Consider the following 23,047-nt stretch of genomic DNA (forward strand, 5'->3'; position numbering starts at 1 on the left):
TATTTAACAACTGCAAACATGGTGCAACATTTTTTTTTTAACTTCTAGGAAAAAGAAGCTTAAATGCAGAATACTTGTCTATTGTACTTAGTATTTCAGATAATTAAACAATTCCTTGTATTAGTCTTGAAGAAATGTTTAAAATTAAGGTGGGACAAGAAAATTGTATTAGTTTCTCTAGTATATGCAAATATAAATATAATTTATCTTTACATCATGTAAAATAGTGTGAGAAAGTGATCTATTCATTACTTTTATGAAACTACCTTGCTAGTTTTGATAAATTTTATAGACTTGGCAGTAGTGATTATTTTTAGTAACTAGTATTGTTGCATATGTCTAAATATTATCCTATTATCCTTTCAATACAGTACGAATTGTATCTTCGCGTTTCCTTGTAGTGATTTAATTGCTCTTTGGGGGATTACTGTACAGAACTTTTTAATGCTTTGAATCTTAAAGTGGAATTACTAATTAAATGTGTAACAAAAGAAATTTTAAATCAATAAACACTGTTAGGAGACTTTTAGACTCAGCAAAATAAAGTGGAAAGTAAAGTTCTAGCCCGCACCCTCCCTTCCACTCCTCCATGCGCAAGCCCTCCGTTATGGACAGGAACATGGTGAGCCTACCTTGATAAATCATGAGCATTCCACGTCCCTTGTTTATATTAGGCTTTATTCTTGGTGTTAATCTTAAGGGTTTTGACAATTGACATGATGTACGTACCACTTTATGTCATTCAGAATGGTTTTATTGCCCTAAAATCTGTGATCTGCCTAGTCTTTCCTCCGTCCCTCTTAACATTACTGACTTTACTTTTGTGGGGTGTTTTATAGTCAGCATCCTGAAGATTACTTTCTTTTGCTGCATGTCTTTGTATGTCTTATTCCCTTTGGAATGCTGAATAATGTTCTTTTGGCTGGTTGTGTTAACTCAAGAGTATCTTGATTGCTTTCCTTTTTTTTTTTTTTTGTCATAGTGCTTTTTTGGAAAGAGATTTTATTTTTATTTTATAGTTTTATAGCCAAGGGGAGGGGTAAGTGAACAAACAAGATGTAGCAATTTGCATATCAGTCATTTCTGTAGTCAGGCCACCCTAACAATGACCTCCATTTTATTTTGCTTTTAGCTTAAACTGTCTTTCTTTTTTATCCTCTCTCTGGGCCATTTCTGGACAGTGCTCTCTTTGGGATTTTTGTACCTGCTGACAAAGGTAATTAGCTTTTAACTCTTACAGTAGCTCAGTGAATCAGTGTAACTTATTATTTATTTTACATTTCATTAGATATGGACTTAATTAGTATGTAAACAGCACATGTTGGTATTGTCCTTTCCCTCCTCCCTGCCCTTTTCTGAAGAAGGCTTCCTTGTTGGGGGTGCAGGTCAACCCCATGGGGATTGTGGGTCATGCATTATGGCAATTGCAGTCAGTTATTCAGGGAGAGAGACAATGTCTCTTTGCAAAATGTCTCAACTTGTGGCTCTAACAATCTTTCCATCCCTCTTCTGCAAAATTCCCTGAACCGTGCTTGGAGCATTTTAAGTCTACTTGAGTGATGGGTTCTTAGGAGCCTCTGGATCTCTTGTGTCGTAGGTGTTGAATGTCCTCAGTATCTATCTCCTTCACCCTCATGCTGAGATCAGATTCACCAAGAAAGCAGCACTCTTGCTCATTTCCCCAATTCCTTTGTGGTTTTAGCTGAGGGCAGGGTAAAGTGCACTGGGTCCTTTATCTCCTTGGGTGTAGCTCCTGTCTGAAAAAGAGAAGCAGATTCTCCAGTAGACAGCGGTGAACTCAGCACTGGTTAAATGGGTTAAACACTATTAATTTAGAGAGAACTTAAAGGGTGTTGGACCCTCTTATAGCCCAAGGTTAGTGGGAGCTTGAGAGTGGAAAGCAGAATCATTACCTGGATATTATTCTGACTTGTTTCCCAGTTCCAGATATGGTTTCCTTTCCACTGAGTGTATCTGTTAGCCAATCCAAGAGCAGTTGATTACCCACAATGACTGTGTGACACTATCGCATTGTGTGAGCATCACATCAGGATTTTTGCTTCGGAGTCACTTTAGACTTTGAGTTGCTTGGACAGATGTTGGCCACTTTGTCCCAGTAGTTCATGTAGTATCTTCCAGAACTAGATGGGCTAATTGCTTGGGAATTGGCTCTCCTCTGGATTCTATCCAGTTCGCTCCATGGTCTGACCCAACAGTTTATGGTGTCTTCAGCATTAGATTCTTACCATTACCCTCTGGTGTCGTCACTTGACCTAAGTTCTGGGTCTTCAATTCTGTTCCATGAGCCTATGTTTCTGTGCCCCCCCCCCGTACCATGCTGCTTTTGTCACTAAGGCTGTATAATACAGTTTAGATTAGGTATGGGGATACCACCAGGGGTGTATTTTTTTTTTTTTCTGAGGATATGTTTGGATATGTGAGGCCTTCTGTCATTCCATATGAGTTTTGAAATCAGTTTTTTCAATCTCTGTGAAGAATGATGCTAGTAATTTTATTTGTATGGCATTAAATCTATATATTGCTTTTGGTAGAATTGACATTTTCACAATATTAATACTACCTATCCAGAACTCTTATGGGAGGTCTTTCCATCTTCTCAAGTCTTCCTCAATTTATTTCTTGAGTGTTTTTATGTTTTCATTATATAAGCCTTTCACATCCTTAGTTAGTCTTATTCTGAGGTATTTTTTGTTACTATTAAAAATGGGACAGCCTCACTGATATATGTCCTTTGCATATAGAAAAGCTGTTCCTTTTTGTGCACTGATTTTGTATCCTGCCAGTTTCCTGAAGGACTTTATCACCTTTAGAAGTTTTGAGATGGAGATTTTCAGATCTCTTATATATGGGATCATGTCATCTGCAAATTGGGCTAACTTGACTTTTTCCTTTCCAATTTGAATCACTTTTATTTCTTTCTCCTATCTTATTGCTTGGGCTAGTATTTCTAGTACTTTTTTGAAGGGCAATGGTGAGAATGGGTGCACCTCTGTCTTGTTCCTGATCTCAGTGGGAACTCCTTGAGTTTTCCCAATTAAGTATTATTTGGGCTTTAGGAGCTATATATATAGCCTTTAATGTGTTGAGATATAAACCCTCCATGCCTATCTTTTCCAGTGTTTTGATCATGAAGTGGTGTTGTATTTTGTCAAAGGCCTTCTCTGTATCAATTTAGATGATCATGTGGTTTGTATGGTTTATTTTATTTATGGAATGTATGATGTTGAATGACTTCTGTATGTTAAACCCTCCCTGCATGCCTGGGTTGAAGCCTACTTGATGAAGGTGAATAATGCTTCAGATGTGTTGTTGAATTCAGTTTGCCAGGATTTTGTTCAGGATTTTTGTATTTAAATTCATTTGGGATAGAGAGTTATAGTTTTCTTTCCTTGTTGCATCTCTGTCTGGTTTTGGTATTAGGGTGATTCTAGCTTCATAATAGGAGTTGTGGAGGATTATGTAGAACAGTTTGAGAAAAATTGGTTTTAGTTCTTCAATGAAGATTTGATAGAATTCAGCTTAGAAGCCATCCAGTCTTGGATCTTTCTTTTAGGGGAGGTTTTGATTACCTTTTGAATTTCAATGGATGTGATAGCTTTGTTTAGGAGATTAATCTGCTCTGAGTTTAGTTTTGGTAGGTGGTATGTGTCTAGGAATCCATCCATTTCTTCCAAATTATTTAATTTAATGGAGTAGAGGTTTTGGGAGTTATGCCCTGATGATTCTTCTAATTTCATTGTTGTCTGTACTGATACCTCCTTTTACTTTTCTGATTTTATTACTTTGAGACCTCTCTCTCTCTCCCTCCCTCTCTCTCTCTCTCTCTCTCTCTCTCTCTCTCTCATTGCTTGATCAGTTTAGCCAGGGGTTTGTCAATCTTGTTAATTATTTCAAAGAACCATGCTTTCTCTCATCATTTTTTAATTTTTTTTAGATTCGAATTCATTAATTTCTGCTCTAATCTTGATAATTTCTTTCCATATGGAGCTCTTTTGTTTGATTTCTTCTTATTTTTTCAGTGCCTTTAGGTGAACCATCAAATTATTAATTTGGAATCTCTCTGTCTTTGTAATAAAGGCATTTATTGTTATAAATTTTCCCCTTAGGACTGCCTTCATTGTGTCACATAAATTTTGGTAACTTGTGTTTTCATTATCATTCAATTCTATGAATGTTACAAGTTTTTATTTCTTTTATGACCCATTCATTGTTTAAAAGTGTTTTTTATTCTCCAGGAGCTGGTGGAGGTCTTGAGGTATCTCTTGTTGTTAATTTCTAGCCTAAAAGCATTGTGATATAACATGGTATAAGGAAGTTATTTCAGTTTTCCTGACTTTATGAAGGCATGTTTTATGGCCTAATATATGGTCAGTTTGGGAGAAGGTCCTGTGGGCTGCTGAGAAGAATGTGTATTTTGTAGAGTTGGGGTGGAAAATTTTGTATATGTCCATTAGGTCTAGTTGATTGATGATGTTGTTGAGCTCTCTTATTTTTCTGTTGATTTTCTGCTTGGATGATCTGTCTACTGATGATAGTAGAGTACTGAAGTCCCTGAGTATGATGGTGTTAGATTTTATTTCTGTTTTATTTTTTAGTAGATTTTGTTTCAAAAACTGTGGTGTCCCTGTGTTTGGTCCATATATATTTATGGTTGTGATGTGCTCATGTTGGATCATTCCCTTCATGAGTAAGAAGTGGCCTTCTTTGTCCTTTTTGATTATTTTTGGTTTGAAGTCTATTTTATCAGATATTAATTTAGCAACACACATTTCTTATTCCCATTTGCTTGGAATATCATTTTCCAACCTTTTACCCTGAGGAGGTTTCTAACCTAAGTGGTAAGGTGGGTTTCAGGAAGATAGCAGATAGAAAAGTCTTTTTTTTTTTTTTTTTTTTTTTTTGGTTATTAAGGTTATTACTGTGATGTTTGAATTAATCCCTGCCATGATGAGGTGTTTTATGGGGTTTGGTGCTTTCTTGTGTTTTTTGCTCTTTTGAACCTTGTCTGTTTTGGTTATTGTGATCTTCTTCTTGGCTCTTGAGATTGGTTGGTTGACTGTTCTGTGTGGAATATGCCCTCAAGTATTCTCTGTAGGATTGGCTTTGTGTTCATATAATCATAGAGTTGATTTTTCATGGAAAATTTTTCTTTCACCATCTATTATGAGGGCCACTTTTGCTGAGTAAAGTAACTTGGGTTAGAAGCCATTGTTTTTCTGACTTTGAAGCTTCCATTCCAGACCTTTCTGCTTTTCAGGGTCTCCGTTGAGAAATCTGATGTAATTGTGATGGGATTGCCTTTGTATGTTGTGAGTTGCTGCTTTTAGTACTGTCTCCTTGTTTTCATTAAGAGTTTTAAATATAATGTGCTTTGGAGACTTTCTTCTTTGTTCCTGTCTGTTTGTTGTTCTGTGGGCTCTTTCTATCTGGATGGGCCTCTCTTTTGAGAGATTTGGAATATTTTCTTCAATAGATTTGTTGAATATGGTCTCTATGCCTCTTGTCTGGATTTTCTGTATTTCTGGCATACCCATGATCCAGATGTTTGGTCATTTTAGGGTATCCTACAGTTTCCTTATATTCTGTTCACTTGATTTTTTGAACTTATCAAAGTTTATGACCCCCTAATCTATTTCTTCTGTCCTGTCTTCCAAGTCAAAGGTCTGTCTTCCACATTAATACTTCTGTTGGTGAGGGGTTCTAGGGAGGTTTTTATAATTTCTATTTGACTTTTGTTTTCTGTTGTGTTATTTTGCATTGTGTCCATATCTTTTTTGAGGAACAATTTCAATTTGAGTTCTAATTTTCTTGATGCTTCCTGGAATTCATTGTTGCATTTGACGAAGTCTTCATTAAGCTTAATCAACAGGTTGTTGAGATCTTCCATTTCTTGACTCACCTTTAATTTATTCATATCTCTTTGGAGGATTCTAACATTTTCTTCAATCATTTTAAGCCTACTGTCAAAAGTTGAACTCTCTAGGAGACGTTTCTGTTCAATTTCATTGATATGGTTGTTGGTTCCTTGATAGTTTGTTTCCAGTTGAGAGATTTTTTTTTTTTTTTTTTTTTGATCAGGGTCTTACTGGTTGTTGTGTTTTCATTTTGGGAATGAATTTCTGTTGATTTCTCTGTGATTTCATTGGAGGCTTCCATTCCAGGACTAGGCATCTTTGGTGGAGATCTCTCAGTTTTCTGAATTTGATTGGCTTTTTTGCATTGTCTGCCGATTTTTTAAGTTTTCTTCTAACACATTTTGGCAGCTTGGAACACAGTACTATAAATGTTGTGTAGGTGTACTTTTTTAACACCTTTGGATAATTCCAAGAAGCGTGATAACAGAATCTTATGACCAGAATGTTTAATTTCTTAAGAAGCTGCGAAAGTGTATTACAGACTGTGACTGTACCATTCCTTTATTCCCCTCCCCCCTTGCAAAAAACAAGAAGTTGGCCCACATTTTGGACATTCCAGCAAGTGTATATCTCTTTATTTTAACTTTTAGTTCCTTGACAATATGTGATGCTAAGCATTTTCATATGCTTATTTTCATCTGGGTCATCATGGGTAATTTGTCTCTTCATATACTTGGCTAGGTTAATCTCTGGTTGTTACCTTGACTGGATATAAAATCACCATGGAAACAAATTTCTTTGAGTGTCATGTCTGTGAAGAATTTTCTAGATTAGGTTAGTTGAGGTATAATGACCCATCCCAAGTGTGGGAAGTACCATACCAAGGGATTTGGTTCTTAAACTTACAAAATGGAGAAACATAGCTCATTTTCTCTCTCTCTCTCTCCCTCCCTCCCTCCCTCCCTCCCTTGCCCTGCCCTGCCTTGCTGTTGTGACAATGTGATATCAGCTCTAGGCTCCTGCTATCTTTCTCCCTAACATGATGGTCTCTACCATCTGGTCACTGTAAGCTGACATTTACTCTTTCCTTCTCTAAGTTGCTTCCTGTTGGGTAGTTTGTCCCATCAGTAAAAAACTGACTGATGCAATACACTTACACAAATTATTTTTTAAACATGAAATTTGATAAAATAATACTAATTTCACTCTGTAAAAGGTAGGGTATCCCAGTACGACTTATTCTCCCTGGGTGATTTAATCTCATAGCGTCTAGCAATTTATTAATTATACTCAGATTTTTCTTTCTGGATGTGGGGACTGGGGAGATGTTGCTGGTATCTGAGGAAATCTCTGCTCTGTAACCCTCCCCATAATATTCTAATTTGGGGTAGGATTTTACCGTGTAACCTTACTGTTTTGATGGACATAAGAGAAGCTGAATTTCCCGTTTACTCCACTCCTCCTTTGTTGTGAGGACTGTAGTGACTGCAGCTTTGTAAATTCCGGACAGGAAGCTGGAAGTCACAGAGGATATTTTTAGTTCTTCCAAAAATTATTATTGGTGAGAACCCAGTTCTTTTTTCAGTAACTCTCTATATAACATTCCTCATATAACATTTCCAGCACTATCATAGGATCTGAGACTTAGTCTTTAATGAGTAAAGGCCCAGGGTGTGATACACTCTACTTGCAGCTATTATCTGAAAGTATAGACTGTTAAAATATGTAACAAGTGTACATCTTTTTGCTCCTATATATTTTTCCAGATAAGAACAGAAAAGGCTGATTTTCCATATTACTAAAATCTTCAGCATTCTGTCCCAGGATAGTGTGTGGAGTGAAGACAAATGTACTTGGCCTTGTTTTCTGTCAGGATAGTGAATATCATGCACAAGATTATAGTCAAGTGTGTCTATTTAACTACAAAATCTTCTAAAACATAGAAAGATTTTGTCATTCCTTGAATAGATAACAAAGATCACCTCCTAGCAATGATAACTGAGACATCCATTGACAGCCACTTCCAGCTCCCTCACAGACTCTGCACATCACGTCCAGATACAGCTTCCACAATGAGTTTCTTTCATCTTTACCTTCAAGGATTTTAGGTTTGCATTATGTAAATTTTAATAGTACCATGTTTATCTGTCAAGGACTACTTAGTGTTCTTCTGATTAAAGAATGGAAACGACTCTCCTTCATTTTATGAATCAGCATGGAACGTTGATTTCTGTCCTTGTCATCTGTTTTCCTTTTAGGCTTCCCCAACTCTTTTGTTCCTCACATGTTGATCTGCTGAGCATTTTTTAATTTACATAGACAATATAGGAAACTTGTTTTGAAAAAAAAAGATGAGACAATATGTCAAGGCAAAAATGAAAACTACCAATCCACATTGCTCCATTTTGAATGCGCATTACTTCGTGTGTTCTCTCTTTAATTTTCTCCCTCTTTCTCTCTCCCTTATGAACATTGCTTTAAAAAAAATACAGAACATGAGTAGTTATTCTTATGTAAATCACAGATGCTACAAAGCTTCTTTGTAAGTAAAACTCACTTTACCCATCATTATTGATTGCTGACTTTCCAAATACCCTGCAGCTTAAAATTGCTAAACATCTACACACAGAGAAGTGATTCTCTAACCCTGGATGCCCTTGGCAGAGGGCTGGAGGAAGAGATGCCAGCAGGATTCATCACATTTCATCACACATGGGGAAAAAGAAAAGAATCAGAAGAGCAATATGGGTTGGCAATCACTAGCCTTGGATTCTAGGAGCTACTTCCCTGGGTGGGAAGGGGGGTAGTGAATGGTAATCTGGGAAAGCCAAAAGAACTTTTTTCCGGGACACCTGGTTGATCATGGTGTCATTCACAAGAAGGAAAATCCATAATGAAGTGTAAAGTCTTTTCTTATTTTCCATTTGTAAATACAAGATGATATTCTATACATAAAGTTAAAATATTATAACTAAAGGCATTTTATTTTTGTAACAAATACATGGATAATCTGGAAAAATCACACCTAGGGTTAAGCCTGTGCATTTCGGAGGCAACTATTAAGGCCCTTTCTAGAAGATTACCAGGGTAACGCATGTTGGAGGGGGAAAGGAAGAAATGTGCAGTCATTCCTGTTATCTGTCTGACCTGACCATCTAGATAGTACAGGCAATTATACTGTGGGTATTACTGGTATAATCTTTTTTCCTGATACTACTATTATCATACCTTTCAAGAACACAATACAATTATATAATTTTTTCAGTATTTTAACAGCTCTGTAGCTCTTTCTGGACAAGATAAAAAGTGACATCATTTGCTCCAGGGTTTTCAAGGAAGATAAAGATATTTATGTATCTGGTCAAAAAAAAAAAAAAAAAAACAACCCTTAACTGTAGGATTAAATTAGAAATATGATAAGAAAAAGAATAAATATACATACTTGGAGGAAATGTTTAAACTTAGTTTATGTGTTTGGTGGTTTTGTAGTTTTTCAATCCATTGAGGATGACCTTAAGATTACTTATTGTCTATTTTTTTTATTAGAGTAGTCACAATTTTAAATAATTAGCTTGTGTTTTTATTTCTGCACTAAATTGTTTATGTATTCTCAACTCATTATGATTCCTTTTCAGTCTATGCTGGAGACAAGCACTCAACAGCCTATGTTATTGAAGGCTAATCCATTTTGGTTTAGATAAAGAACCACTTGACGTGCATTTTTTTCAACATGAAAAGGTAAAAATATAGGTCAAGAATCATTTCCTTTGTTTCCTACAGAAAATAAATTATTTAATACTTGATGGTAATCTTCAGTTTTCTCTTGACACAAAAGACCAGTGGCATTATTTCATTACATATTCTACTCAGGATTCTGGACTGCAAATTCTTTTTTATAAATAAAATGCCCAGTAGCCATATTAGACATTAGTATGGCTACATCCTGTGTCGGTACCAGGCTTTTCCTTGTCCCTGCCCCTATTCTAGTGGACACCCTCCTCAGTGGAGTTTCAGGTATTCCTCATGAGGTTGTGGATTATGAATTGGGGAAGCAGCAGTCAGTTGTTGGGGGGAAAGGCTATGACCCTGGCCATGATGTTGCAACCTGTGGCTCTTACACTTTTTCTGCCCCCTCTACTGCAAAATTCCCTAAGCTGTCTTAGGTGTGTTTTAAGACTACTTCAGTGATGAGCTCTTAGGAGCCTCTGGATGTCTGCTTTGGTGAGTGTTGAGCGTCCTCAGGTCTGTCTCCTTCACCCTGGTGATGACTGTCAGGCTCACCATGGAAGCCACACTCTTGCTCATCTCCCCAGTTCCTCTGTGGTTTCAACTGGGGCTTAGCTGGCATGCAAGGGTAGTTTATCTCCTCGGGTCTCGTTACTTTCTGAGAAGAAGAACAGATTCTCTAATGGAGAGTAAAGTCAGCATAGTTTGAATAGGATAAGCCTTATTAATTTGCGGAGAGTTTGCTGAGCACATACTATGTGGCTAATATAGCTGTAAGTTAGGGGGAGGGACATGCTATCACCAGAAACACAGATCCATGTTCTCCTGGTACTTATCTGACAGTGTAAGAGTAATACTATAATAATAATAATAAATAAGAACTTCTAACCCACGTATGAGCACCTCCATGACATAGGCTTCTCCTTACCCTGGAAGCAGGAGTATTTCGAACGTGGCTGACACGTTAGCCTGAATAGAATGATAGTCAACAGAATAGGGTAAATGACTAAGGGCACGTGCTATAGGGAGGGTAAGGGCTTCCGAATCAGCTCAAAGCTCTCTTCCTCCTGGGCACAGCTAAGATCCCTCTGCCTTTGCAGCTCCCACTTCAACCCTTCAGCCACCAGCGGCCATGTCAGGAGTCTGTAGGCTGCTAGCCAGAGGAGCCCACGTCCTCATGTGAGCTTAGCCAGTTTTGTAGTGATGTCAAGGTGGTCGATCTGTGGCAGCAGTGAAAAGCCGATTTCCCTTCACCATTGTGCTGCTTATCATTTCCGTGATATTTGGAAGATCACCTCTATGAAGGATAAAATACTCTTATCTTCTAAACTGTATGGCATAAAATAAGTTATTATAGGATTAAATGACTTAGAAATATATTCCACAAAACATTCGCTTTTGTGTGTTGGTATATCTTTTTAAAACCTCTATTTATTTATTGAGTTATTGATTTATTGTGTGTGCGTGTGTGTGTGTGCACGCGCAGGCATGCACCTGAATATGTCTGGTTGCATCAGTGTCTCTTGCTGCTCTGAAACAATGCCATTCCAGATTTACATGGGTGCTAAGAAACTGAACCTGTGCCCGCTGGTTTTGCAAGCAAACTCCTTTAACCTTAACCACTAAGCCATTTCCTCATCCCCCTCCCCATCATCTATCTTAAACAAGTGCGGTTGTGCCTGGTCCTCATTATTTTTTGAATTAATGGTTGTGGGAATATACAAATGATGTGCTGAATATCAAGCAGATGAAACAGTCCCAGGCATATAAGTGAACAATAAATTTTATTGCTTTTAAATTTCAAGGTCAAAATCGCTGCGATCACATTGTGGTTGGGATGCACGCATGTTTCCATGTTGTGATGTATAAGGTCTCCCGCATTGCTCCCTTTGCATAGGCTCAAGGTGCCCCGTTATATTGATTGGGGCAATGCCTGTGTTCGAGAGGGGAGGACCTGGCTCGTGGGCTGCATGGAGCACCATCTCTGCTTTCCAACCGTTGTTACTGTTGTCATGCTTTGGCTTCTGCTGGGTCTTGGCCCTGAGAATCAGTTTCCTTCATCCCTATCTCCTGGGGAAGATCTTTCTCTCCCCCCCCCCCCCCCCCGCACGCACGTCACTCCTGGTACTTTAGCTGGAGCATTTCCTTCCCTATCAAAAATACGGCTGCTGGTGGTCAGAACCCCATGCCATGGCATTGTCTAGCTTTCTGTCTGTTGCAGTTGTTTTCTAGTTTCTGGGGCAAAACACCCAACCAGAAGCAACCTGTGGGAAGAATGTGTTTATTCCAGCTTACATTCTAAGTGGCAAGCTTCACCATGGCATGTACAGGAAGCTGTCTCACATGCCACGTGCTGGGATAGAAGTAATCTAAGGGCTCAGTGCTGGGCTAATAAACCTCAAAATCTCCCCAATGACACACCTTCTCCACCAAGGCTCTACCTCCCAAATTTCCACCAGCCTGGAGCCAGGTATTCAGAACACAGGAGGTTGTGGGGACGTCTCATTCAGACTACCACACTATTGATTCCTATTCTCCAGTCCCTGACTCAGCCATCTCCCATATTCCTCCATGAGTCATGAATGCATAGGGCAGAAAAGAGGTAACTGGAGCTCCAGGGAACCTCTCACTTCAGTCTTATGACAAGATCTCACCAACTCAGGACAGCTAATGGTCTTTAGCTTATGAATGACAGAAATACCTTTCTATTACAATTTGTATTAAGACTGGCATAGAAAACAAATTCAGACACGTCCTTTTAACTCCATTCTATATAATGTACAAGGGGAAGAAGACAAGCATCTGTTGTTTCTAAAAGATGTGCAGCCACGTGTCTCCTGGTGTTAGGAATGTTTCTGAGAAAAGTGTTGCCGGTTACTTTGTAATTCTTTTAACACCGTAGCATGTAGACAACAGAGATGGCTACAGTCTCACTAGGTCACAGAATCTGTTGGGGCTGATGTTGCCTCAGGTATGTGGAATGCACCATGTTGGTATGCAATGCATGACTTTATTTAGGTTCTTTAAAAATGCCTTTCGTAAACTTTAGAATCCAGTTCCGGCTAGATTGGTTGCCCTTAAAAAAAAAATCCATTTGCAACACAAATAAGAACTTCTGTTTTTCACAGCTGGTTTAACAGTTGCCACATATAGGAAACACGTCTACCGTATTTTTGTAAACTGTATATTGCTGTGGTAGTTCAGCGTTTCATGACTGTAGGTAGCGCAATGATCCCTCTCTGCTGCATTGTGCTTACACTGGAAATAGGCCTTAGAGAAACTGTTCCATGTGGCTCAACATAAGGTGACTATGGACGGGTTTTATTTTATTTTTTATCCTGAAGCAGATATTTCAGCGTAATGTATACATACATCATTGGAACCACCAAGGAGCTTTGAATTAATGTTCCCAACTGAGGCTCCTCTCTAGCTTTGCCTTACACAGGTCCTTTAATAAAATATAGTCATAAGTCAGGTATGTGGACATAGACCTATAATCCTGTATTTGGGAAGGTGAGGTAGGAGGATTACATATTTCTGGTAACTTTGGGCTATATAACAGCACAAAGACATACAGATTTAAATATAGGTTGGTAGATAATCAGATGAAGATATATGTGGATATGTAGATGAGAGGTTGTGCTAGGAATGGCAAGGTCTCTGAGCTGATGGTTGCTTTGTACTGTTTCATGTATGTTGGCTCCTCATATATGCTCTGCACAATGGAGGATATGGGAGCATGCAAATACACACTCTTAGACTCTTAGCTATATACTCTTAGTTATCAGTGAAATGCAGTTCAATCATGTCTTGCCTATAAAATATAGATGTTACCATGTCACTGAAGCATATGAAGGTATTGTGAAAATGATGATTCTGCCTTCAAGCATGCCAAGTTTTTCAAAACATTGCATGGCACATGAGATTCCATGGACTTTTGGGGGATTGGAATTAGCATGGGCCTGGCAGTCGAAATGAATTATGAGATTTTTCATTTTTGAGGTAAGCGCAACAGACTGGCCTTTTTTTAATGTGAGAGACGAAACAGAGAGAGAGAGAGAGAGAGAGAGAGAGAGGGAGGGAGTGAGTGCTGCTACTGAAGTCACACTCCAGACCTGTGTGCCCCCTTGTGGACTTGCGTCCCTGTGAGTCTAGCTTACATTAGACCTGAAGAGTCAAACATTAGTCCTTAGGCTTCACAGGCAAGCACCTTAACTGCTGAGCCATCTCTCTAGCCTGAATTACGAGATAGTTTTTAAGACACTACCATAATCTTAAAAAGGGGTCTAATAATATTTTGAATACTTAATTTAGTGCAAAAATGTGAAATTGTTGTATACAGGGTGATTTGATTTAATACGATCATTCCCTAAAGTGTTGGTGTGCACTAGTGATCAGAAGTTGCACATTTGGTCCCATGAGTAAGCCAGCTTATTTCTAGAGGATCCATCATTGAGATGCCTGAGCTCATTTTCATGGGTTATTCAACGGGGTGCTCATATTTCTTCACCAGTTTTACATAGGGCATAGCTACTCATAGTGAGAGCAGACAGGCAGATAAGTAGTAAGATTAGACAGAGTGTAATTTGGGAGAGCATAATTTATGATTAGATTTACTGTGATTGGAACAGTGCTACGCTCTTAACTGAATTCAGGACATTGGGCAATTTAATTTAAACTCCTTATGTCTCAGATGACTTTGGCTTATAGTTCCTTTAATAAAATATAATCAAAAGCCAGGCATGTTGATATACAACTGTAGTCCTGTACTTGGGAATCTGAGACAGAAGGATTATAAGTTTTGATGCAGCTTGGGCTACATAACAATGTATATGTATATGTAGATATGTTTCAGAGAGAAGTAACATTAATTTCTTGGGTTGCTGCGAGGGTTAAATGAACATACATATTCACAATTCTGAGCACATGACCTGCTCCATAGTAAATGTGTAAATTGTGGGTATTTTGTTTCCACAGTAATGATCACATGATTGTGGTTTCATGTCACCATATGGCATGTTGCATATCAGTTGATAATTTAAATAGTTCTCTAGGCATGCTTCCAATGCATTAGGTGTATCAGTCCCCTACCCAGAAAGAGAATGAGGACTTCATGGATTCTCTTGTATTTCAGCACCTGTTTTGGAGTTAGCTGTCTACCTGTTAGTTGAATCAGCACATCTTTGGTGGAATTTGGAAGGAACAAAAAAAAGTTAATCATGTTTCGTTGTTACATTGTAGAAGTGAGTCAAGAAGGAAAAATCAATGGCCTGTCTAAGAATTCTTTTTATTCAAAACACTAATTTTCCTATAATCTGTTTATGTTATTTTCCTAATAGGTAAGGTACCCACAAGATACCTTGGCTATTGGAATCAGTTGGGATTTTCACACTATAAATACTGAAGAATCTATAAAGGTGCCTCAGCAGCGCAGTGTCGTGGAGCCTGAACCAACCTCCAGTCCCTTACATCACCGTCCAGCATAGCGAGGAGACAAGAAGGAGGCCGTTTTATCCACAGCCAAACATGAAGTCTTGGGAATGTTCCTATAGTTGAGCCCGTATTTCCTGCATTGACAGAAAGCCAGTGAGGCTTCTTGGCTTAGGAACTGAAGCCTCATGTAGAAGTTAAACTGTTCAGTATTGACTGGCTAGCTCCCTATTACTCCAGTTGGGCAAAGTGACCTGTAGCCAGGCGGAGGGAAAGGAGCTGACCTGCGCTGTGCCGATAGGAAGGGATACAGAAGATGATCTAGAAGTTGTCCCAGTTGCAAGTATGTATGATGTCCTCACTGAAGGTCAAGTCCCTTCTTCTGGCTGAATATATCATTTATAATATCCTGAGATATAAGGATCAGTCCCATTATGCTTATATAGCTTGTGACCAGGTGAACCATTGTCTAGGAGAGCTCAGCATTCCAAATGTTACATGGCAAGAATACCTGAAGCATCATTCTCATTCAGTTCATGTGGAATTGGTCAACAGCCAGCTAGTAAATCCTGTGACAAAGTTTACATTCATCGATAAGGAAACAAATGTTATACACACGTGTGAGAGTATATAATATACACATATAAATTTTCAATTTTTTATTTATTTCATTGTGCACCTGGCTTATGTGGATCGTGGGGAATTGTACGTGGGTCCTTTGGCTTTGCAGGCAAGTGCCTTAACCGCTAAGCTATCTCTCCAGCCCTGCGCATGTAATTTTAAGGATTGTGAGATAGCAAAATGTTATCACATACATTTCCAAAAGGTACTGTCACACTAGCATTGATGAATCTCAGGAGTCAATTGAGCTATTGATTCCACAGTGAATGGGTTTTGATTAGCAAGGTGTGTTTGACAGGAGCTTTAAATTATTAGAAGCAAGTACGAATTTGTCAGTGACCTGACACTGCATGTGTCTGATCTTAACCTCATGTTCTAGATCTACAAGCGTTTCGTTTTGAGTACTGTATCTTGAATGCTGTAAAGTCATCGGACACTGTATAAAACCAAGGCACTTTCCTGGTGTTTGGGGGCCTGCCGTGGCTCTCAGGGCCTCCGGATATGCTAAAGCCGGCTTGTATCCTAGCTGCAGACATCAGTAGGCTTTCTGTGAGTATGTGTTTCTGAGCTGTGCTCTACACTAATTATCAATTACTGCGCTAATGGGAAGAGGTTAGCATTTGAGGCTCGGCTCCCTAACTGTGGACAGGGTTATTTATGGTGTCTGTCATGTTCCTGCGTGTGCTAAGGCCTGGAAGAGCTTCAGTTATTTCCAGAGAAAAGTTGCTTTTTTAAAAAGAAAAGTATGTTTTTCATTTGTATACGAAACGGAAGTATTCATCTTGATTTTAACACTGGTAGATTATTCAAGATGGACAATGAAAAAAGTCGGGGGGGGGGGAAATCATGGTGAAAATACAGTGATATTTACGCGTGCTAAATGGAACATGGACCAGCAAGGTTTCCATGATTTATCCGTTTTCGACTGCGCAGACTCTGGTTAGCTTGCATTTTTTTTTTTAAACTAATGAGTTTATCACAACTCGTGGGGAAAATAGTTAAAGTCTATCAGCTGTAAATTGGTACTGAGTACTAAAAGGGACATTAGCCTCTAATCAGATTCCAACAGTTCATTAAACCTGCTTTCCCAGCATCTCTCTTTGTCTTTCCTTCAACTTAGCCTATCCTTCCCTCTTTAGGCATCTTCTTTCCTTTTCATCTGGGCAAGACCTGCTCTGGGGTAGGAAGGAATATGGATGCATCCTTCATTATCAGCTGACTAGGCAGCCTCTGGGATGCTCTGGGTGAAGACAAGTTCCCAGAGATGCTGAGAGAGGCCCAGGAGGACAGGGTGAGGTGTGGCTGGAGACAGAATGACTTTCCCAAGAGTGGCTGATGGCAAACCCACCTGCTGGCAGCAAGTGACAAGTGAGAGTTTGACATCCGTGCCTCAGGAGTAAACTACCACAGGCTTAGATGAAAAGTTTTTAAGCTTGGACAAAATTAACTCAGCTCACCAGCAGAACTTCCAGTATTACAGTTCATTTTGCCTCTAGCTATCTATCAGATACAAAATCTTCCTCTCAAATATCGACAGTTCAGAAACCAAAATTTAATGAGTGTCCTCTTAATTTTGAAAAATGTGCATTTTTGAGGGAAGAATAGGACAGTAGTTTTTTGTTACATAATAGTTTATGCGTTGTTAACCTTTTAAATGCTTACTATTTGACCCAAATAAATTCTTTTTTTCTTCTTTCTGATTTCTGAGAGCAAATATTTGTGATGGGGGGGCTCCATCAGTGTTATTCCTTGGAATATTGTTAATAAAGAAGAGTCAAAGGGCTAGGTGTGGTAGCATACCCCTTTAATCCCAGCACTTGGGAGGCAGAGGAGGCAGATAGCTCTGAGTTCAAAGCCAGTCTGGAAGTACAGAGTGAATTCCTTGTCAGTCTGGGCTAAAGTGAGACCTTACCTTGAAAAAACTAAAACAAACAAAACAAAATAAGAATCAATAAATATGTGACATGATTAGAGCTTCAATATGCTGCTCTCTGTTGGTATTATTGGACAACAAAATATTTCATTTATGATTTGTTGAAATTGTGTTTTTAAACTAATGCAACTCTATGAAAAGTGAAGACATCAGTGGTAAAAAAAAATGTAACCATTGTCACCCTGTGGTAGAATATTTATTTATAAAATGATTTCGTCTGTTCTCTCTCTCTCTCTCTCTCTCTCTCTCTCTCTCTCTTTCTGTGTGTGTGTGGGGGCACACATGTAGAGGTCAGAGGACAGCCATGATATTTTGGTCCTCACCTCCCTCTGTATTTTAGACACGGTCTCCCTTACTCTATTTGCTGCTGCAAATGCCAAAGTAGCTGGCCCTTGTGTTTCATAAATCTCTTTATTCCATTTCCCATCACCATAGGTGCATTTGGGGTTACAAATGCACACACATTTCACAGGCATTCTGGTGGAATCTGAACTTGGATCTCAGTGTGCAACAAGAGCATTGAAGCACTAAGCAATCTCCCCATGCTTGATTAGTTTTTATGTTTAGTGTCATGGTACATTTATAATGTACTTGAACAAAATGTCTGTTCCAAAAACTCAGTCAGATTTAGTCATAATCATTTCCAAGTTTAGTTAGTTTAGGAGGTTAAAGTTGCTATTCTCAATATGTGTTAAAATAAGTCTAATTTGGACCTTCAGGGAATACTGATGTGTGATTCTTTGATTGTCTTGTGGATAATTGACTTCATAAAATAAGCCAAAAATAAAGATTCTGTCTTCTTACAAATGTTTGAAATTCTCTTGAGCAACAATATAAATAACATTTTCCTTTACAGAGATGGCAAATAAACTAAACATATATAACAACAACAACAACAAAAATATGCCTTATTTGTGATATTTTAAGAATTCTCTTAAACTAAGATTTCTGTTGGTTGTTTTTAAAGTAGTTGTTTGGGAGTGACATACAGAAATTTTCATTCGATCAGAATGTCCAGGATATAAAAAATAAATGAGTTTAAGATTATATTATTTAGCTTTTAAATTATTTAGGTTTTGAGAGCACATAAATTATGTTTATCTGAGTTTGTCTTTTATGGATGTCTTTGACAGTCTGTAGAACTAAGAAAGAGAGAAAGAAGCTTGCCATGTATTTCCTCCCACTATTGAGAAAGTGTGATAAATTGTTCGAGCCCGGTATAAATTAATGTAAGATTTCTACACTGCAGTTTATTACAGTCTGACCCCCAACCCAGAGGTCAGAGAGTCACATTGATTCATTCATCTTCGTGGTCATTATTTTAAATGAAAGTTCAGATTGGGAGGATAATTGGTTATGCTGATCTTCTCATTTAATTATGCTCCATTGTTCAAGGATTAGGTTCGCAGCACTGAAGGTGTGGCCATAAGGGAAGACGGCTGGTGTCCTCTCTTGACGTTCCCTTGACGCTTCCAGCTGAACCTTTCTTTCTTCTATTCTCAGAATCTCAGCCCCTTTGAGAACAGAATGCTAATGCTTGATGGGATGCCGGCAGTCAGAGTCAAAACAGAGCTTCTGGAATCTGAACAAGGGGTAAGCAGAAATCGTCAAGGTCGCCTCCCACCTCCTCTTCTTTATGTCCCCATGACCCTTAAGTTTGCACCGCACTTGTTTTGTCCCGGGCCTAAGGAAACCTCACTGGAAATTATGGATGGTTCACACCTAGTTGGAACCACACATATCACTCCTTGCAAAGGGTTTATGTCCTAAAATTAAGAAGGTAGAAGGACCTTAAAAGAACCATATATTTTTTTAATTTTTATTAACATTTTCCATGATTATAAAAAAAATCTCATGGTAATTCCCTCCCTCTCCCCTGACACTTTCCCCTTTGAAATTCCATTCTCCATCATATTTAAATGGGTGGATATTTTGAAAAAGCTACTAGAAATCCAAGGTAAAGAGAAGGTATTAAAAGATAAGATGGGAATATAATGCCATGTGAAGTTCTATGTTATGGAATGACAGAAAACAGGAACAAGAGTCTATTATTTATTTGCTGGATCTCTTTGTTAACGTTTTTACTCTGCCCTCTTTAATCTTCAAGCTCCTGAAGGACTAGGAGATGATTGAAGAATTTGAGGCAAGTGAATGTCAAGTGCCTCAAAAAGTAGATTTTTCAGGAATACAAGGCTAAATTGATGAATTAGTTTATGGATATGGAAAACACTGTGAATAAGACGATAGATTTTAGTTAAAAGGACATAGGATCTTTTATCATTGTTAACATTTATAGCCTTACTAATTAAAAGCATAAGGGCAGTGTAATTGGTCACAGCAGTGTCCGACCATGTGATTTAAAGGAAAAAGCATGGATTGAATGCTCCAGCGCATGTTGGCTATGCATCTTCCTAAACCACCACCACTGCAGCACTGCAGATGTTTGGGCAAAGGACAAACACAGATATATACTTTTTGCCTTATCAACAGAACTATTACTGAAACAGTCAAAACTCTAAATTAGTGATTTTTTAAAGTTATTAGTACTTTTGTACTTGCATCCAAAGAAATTTTAAAGATAAATAAAATCTCACCAATATAACGTGAGTCCCCGTATGGATAAGTCCTGCCAAGGGGATTCTATAACGACCTCCGTTGCTATGAACCCGCAGCATGCCTTCACAACCGCCACAGTCCTCAGCATCCTGCTGTAGAGTGTGCAGTATCTTGGTGTAATTTCTCCTTCTCCGTGTATGTCTGCGTTTGAAACAGATCCCCACCATGGTACAGGAATCGTTTCACCTTTATGCCCAACTCTGATATTTGCAACTCTGAAATGAAGTGTGGAGGATATGTTTATCACTAACAGGATTTCCAGCTCTCTGCTTGGCATAATAAACAACTCACATAGATTCGGCCCAATGCTGGCGCAATGTTGTGAAAGACAAATGACATGCATATGTGAGCATCATTTGTTCATCGACGGCCTTTTAGGAAGAAGTCATGTCTTTGTCTTGATTTCTAGCCATGCTCTTCAGGTTCACCTCAAAACATTCTCCAAATCATGATAGTATTAACCTTGATTAATTAACCTAACCAGGGGAAGGACTTCGTCTATTTCTTTGGAGTTCTGCTAACTCAATTCATTTCTTAAAATCTAGATGCACTGTCATGAATTTAATAATAGGTATCGCTGCAGGGTCTGTACAGGTCGCAGTATCTCATTCTGAGAAGATAGTCTGTTACTGCTGATGGGAGAGAAATGAGAAGAAGCAGATTTCAAAATATTGCTTTTATTTCACAATGCTTTATTTAAGTTGCACAATAATAAATCTTCTTGTTCCAAAAAGAAGAAAACCTGCAGAAAACTTAAGTCAGAAACGATGACCTGGACCAGAGGTCAGAGCCTGGACCATGCCACCAGCTTAGTAATGACAGTCTACAGAGATGATTCCCATCCACTGCCATTTTATCAGTTTCAATGTAAGCTTTGCATGACAGACAGTATTGTGAAAATAAAAGCAATACTTCGCATAGCTTTTCATTGAATAGGAACCCTAAATCATGGGAGTTACTGAAAATCTTTTGTTTTATAGTGGGAAAAAAATGGAGTTCCTAAGTATTACTTAATGTCTCTTCATTTAATTTTTTTCTTCTGTGTGAATGTAGCTGATGTTAGTATTTTACCCTAATGTGGCTTATGCATGCTGGAGGAAAATAGACACTCTATTTTTCCTTAGTTTGGTATGCATTTATAATATAGACAAGAAATAGTGTCATTCCCGTGTATGGGAAAGCTCCAACATAAGCAGGAGAGGTTACTGGAATGTATCAGTGCTCCACAGAATCCAGACATTTGTATTTAATAATTTATACTTTAAATTATACTTTAGATTTATACTTTAAATCTCCTTAAAATGAGAAGTAAAATATAGGACTTTAATGATTTTCATTTTCCTCATTTATTGTATATTTCCTTTGGAGGTGATGGGGTGAGTGGTATATTAATATAATTTCAGATTCTCAATGTTTCATTTTTTGAAAAGGTGGGTTAGAATATTAAAGATTTCATAACTCTTTTCTCATTTATAATTAAAGGCTGGCTGAAGTTTAATTCATCATAAAGAAATGTAAACCTGTTAGAGAGACTTAAGTAAATCACATGTGCAGTTAGGGGCTTTTGGAAATGATGGAATGTATTAGTGAACTCACAGCGATGAATGAGAAACCCCAACATTGGTACACCAGTTATCAGTTGAATGTATAAATACCTAGTCTTGAGACTGTAAACTTAAGTCTTTTGTGAAAAAAAAGAACAGGTGATTTTTTTTTCCAAATAGCATTTTTTTTTTTTTTTTTTTTTTTTGGTTTTTCGAGGTAGGGTCTCACTCTAGCCCAGGCTGACCTGGAATTCACTATGGAGTCTCAGGGTGGCCTTGAACTCACAGCGATCCTCCTACCTCTGCCTCCCAAGTGCTGGGATTAAAGGCGTGCGCCACCACGCCCGGCTTCCAAATAGCATTTTAAACATTGTTTCCTTGTACCAGAAGGATATATCTTTTTTTTTTCTCTCTCCCATTGTTTTCTGTAGTTGCTAAGGTCTCCTGCTATCTTCTGGTCTCTGCCTTTCTCTAGCTCTTTCCAGGGAATTCCGTCTTAGAGAGCACATTTTAGATGTTAAAGGAAGAAGTGAGCCAGGCCAGACCTCTCCTCTGAGAAGTTCTGCATGTCTTGTCCCATGTGCTTAAGGAGTTCTATGCATGTGATTTTGGTCAGGTCTCTTCAATATGTTTGCAAACTGTCAAGGGCAAAAAAATCCTATGTTTTCTCCCGTGTATCTCTTATGGTTCCTGCCACATGTCATATACTTGGTAAGTAAATACATGATTAATTTACTGGCATGGTAGACAGTGCAAGCAGAATTAGCTAGCTGTCATGCTACTTTGTCTGCCTAAGAATATTGGGAGCATAAATATCAGAATTAAAATATTGAACAGATGGATGGATGGACGGACGGATGGACAGACAGACAGATAGATAGATAGATTGATTGATTGATTCTCATTGTTGGCAGAGGTCTTTGTCCTGTGGTCAGGTGAACTGGTTAGGTCTGACTGCACTAACCTTTAAAGCCTTCTGTTTGGAATGTCCTGGCTCAGGCTTTCCCTCCCCTGACAGCTCCGTAGATTGTCAGTGCAGTCTCCTGACATTGGACTTCTGTTTCTTCAAGTCTGTCCGCACTACAGCGTAAGCTCCTATGTAGTGAGTTAGGAAGGGGCTGCGCTCTGATGATACGCTTCATGGGCACAGCAAGGACTGTGGGACTGACTTTTGTCTGTGACCTTTGGTGACAGGCCCTGCTGTTACAAGAGCTTCCCAAATGCTGCCAGCTCTTGGATGTTCTAACATGTTATTCAGCAAAGGACTGTAGTGGGAAGAAGAGTTTTATAGCTGTTACACC

General features: G+C 38.5%; 1 protein-coding gene across 7 annotated transcripts in view; it reads left to right on the plus strand.

Annotated features, from left to right (window-relative positions):
* Klf12 (Kruppel like factor 12) overlaps positions 1–23,047 on the plus strand; it is a 479,766-nt gene that overhangs the window by 212,569 nt on the left and 244,150 nt on the right. For 6 of the 7 annotated variants that reach the window (XM_045145262.1, XM_045145261.1, XM_045145263.1 and 3 more), the window contains one exon: positions 19,090–19,179. In XM_045145262.1, the coding sequence (XP_045001197.1) occupies positions 19,090–19,179 (90 nt within the window). Of the gene's footprint in view, positions 1–16,099; positions 16,203–19,089; positions 19,180–23,047 lie in introns of those variants that run through there. The other variant, XM_004651022.2, reaches the window with a different exon arrangement.

The sequence above is a fragment of the Jaculus jaculus genome, chromosome 3 (assembly GCF_020740685.1).
Source record: "Jaculus jaculus isolate mJacJac1 chromosome 3, mJacJac1.mat.Y.cur, whole genome shotgun sequence".
NCBI classification, from domain to species: Eukaryota; Metazoa; Chordata; class Mammalia; order Rodentia; family Dipodidae; genus Jaculus; species Jaculus jaculus.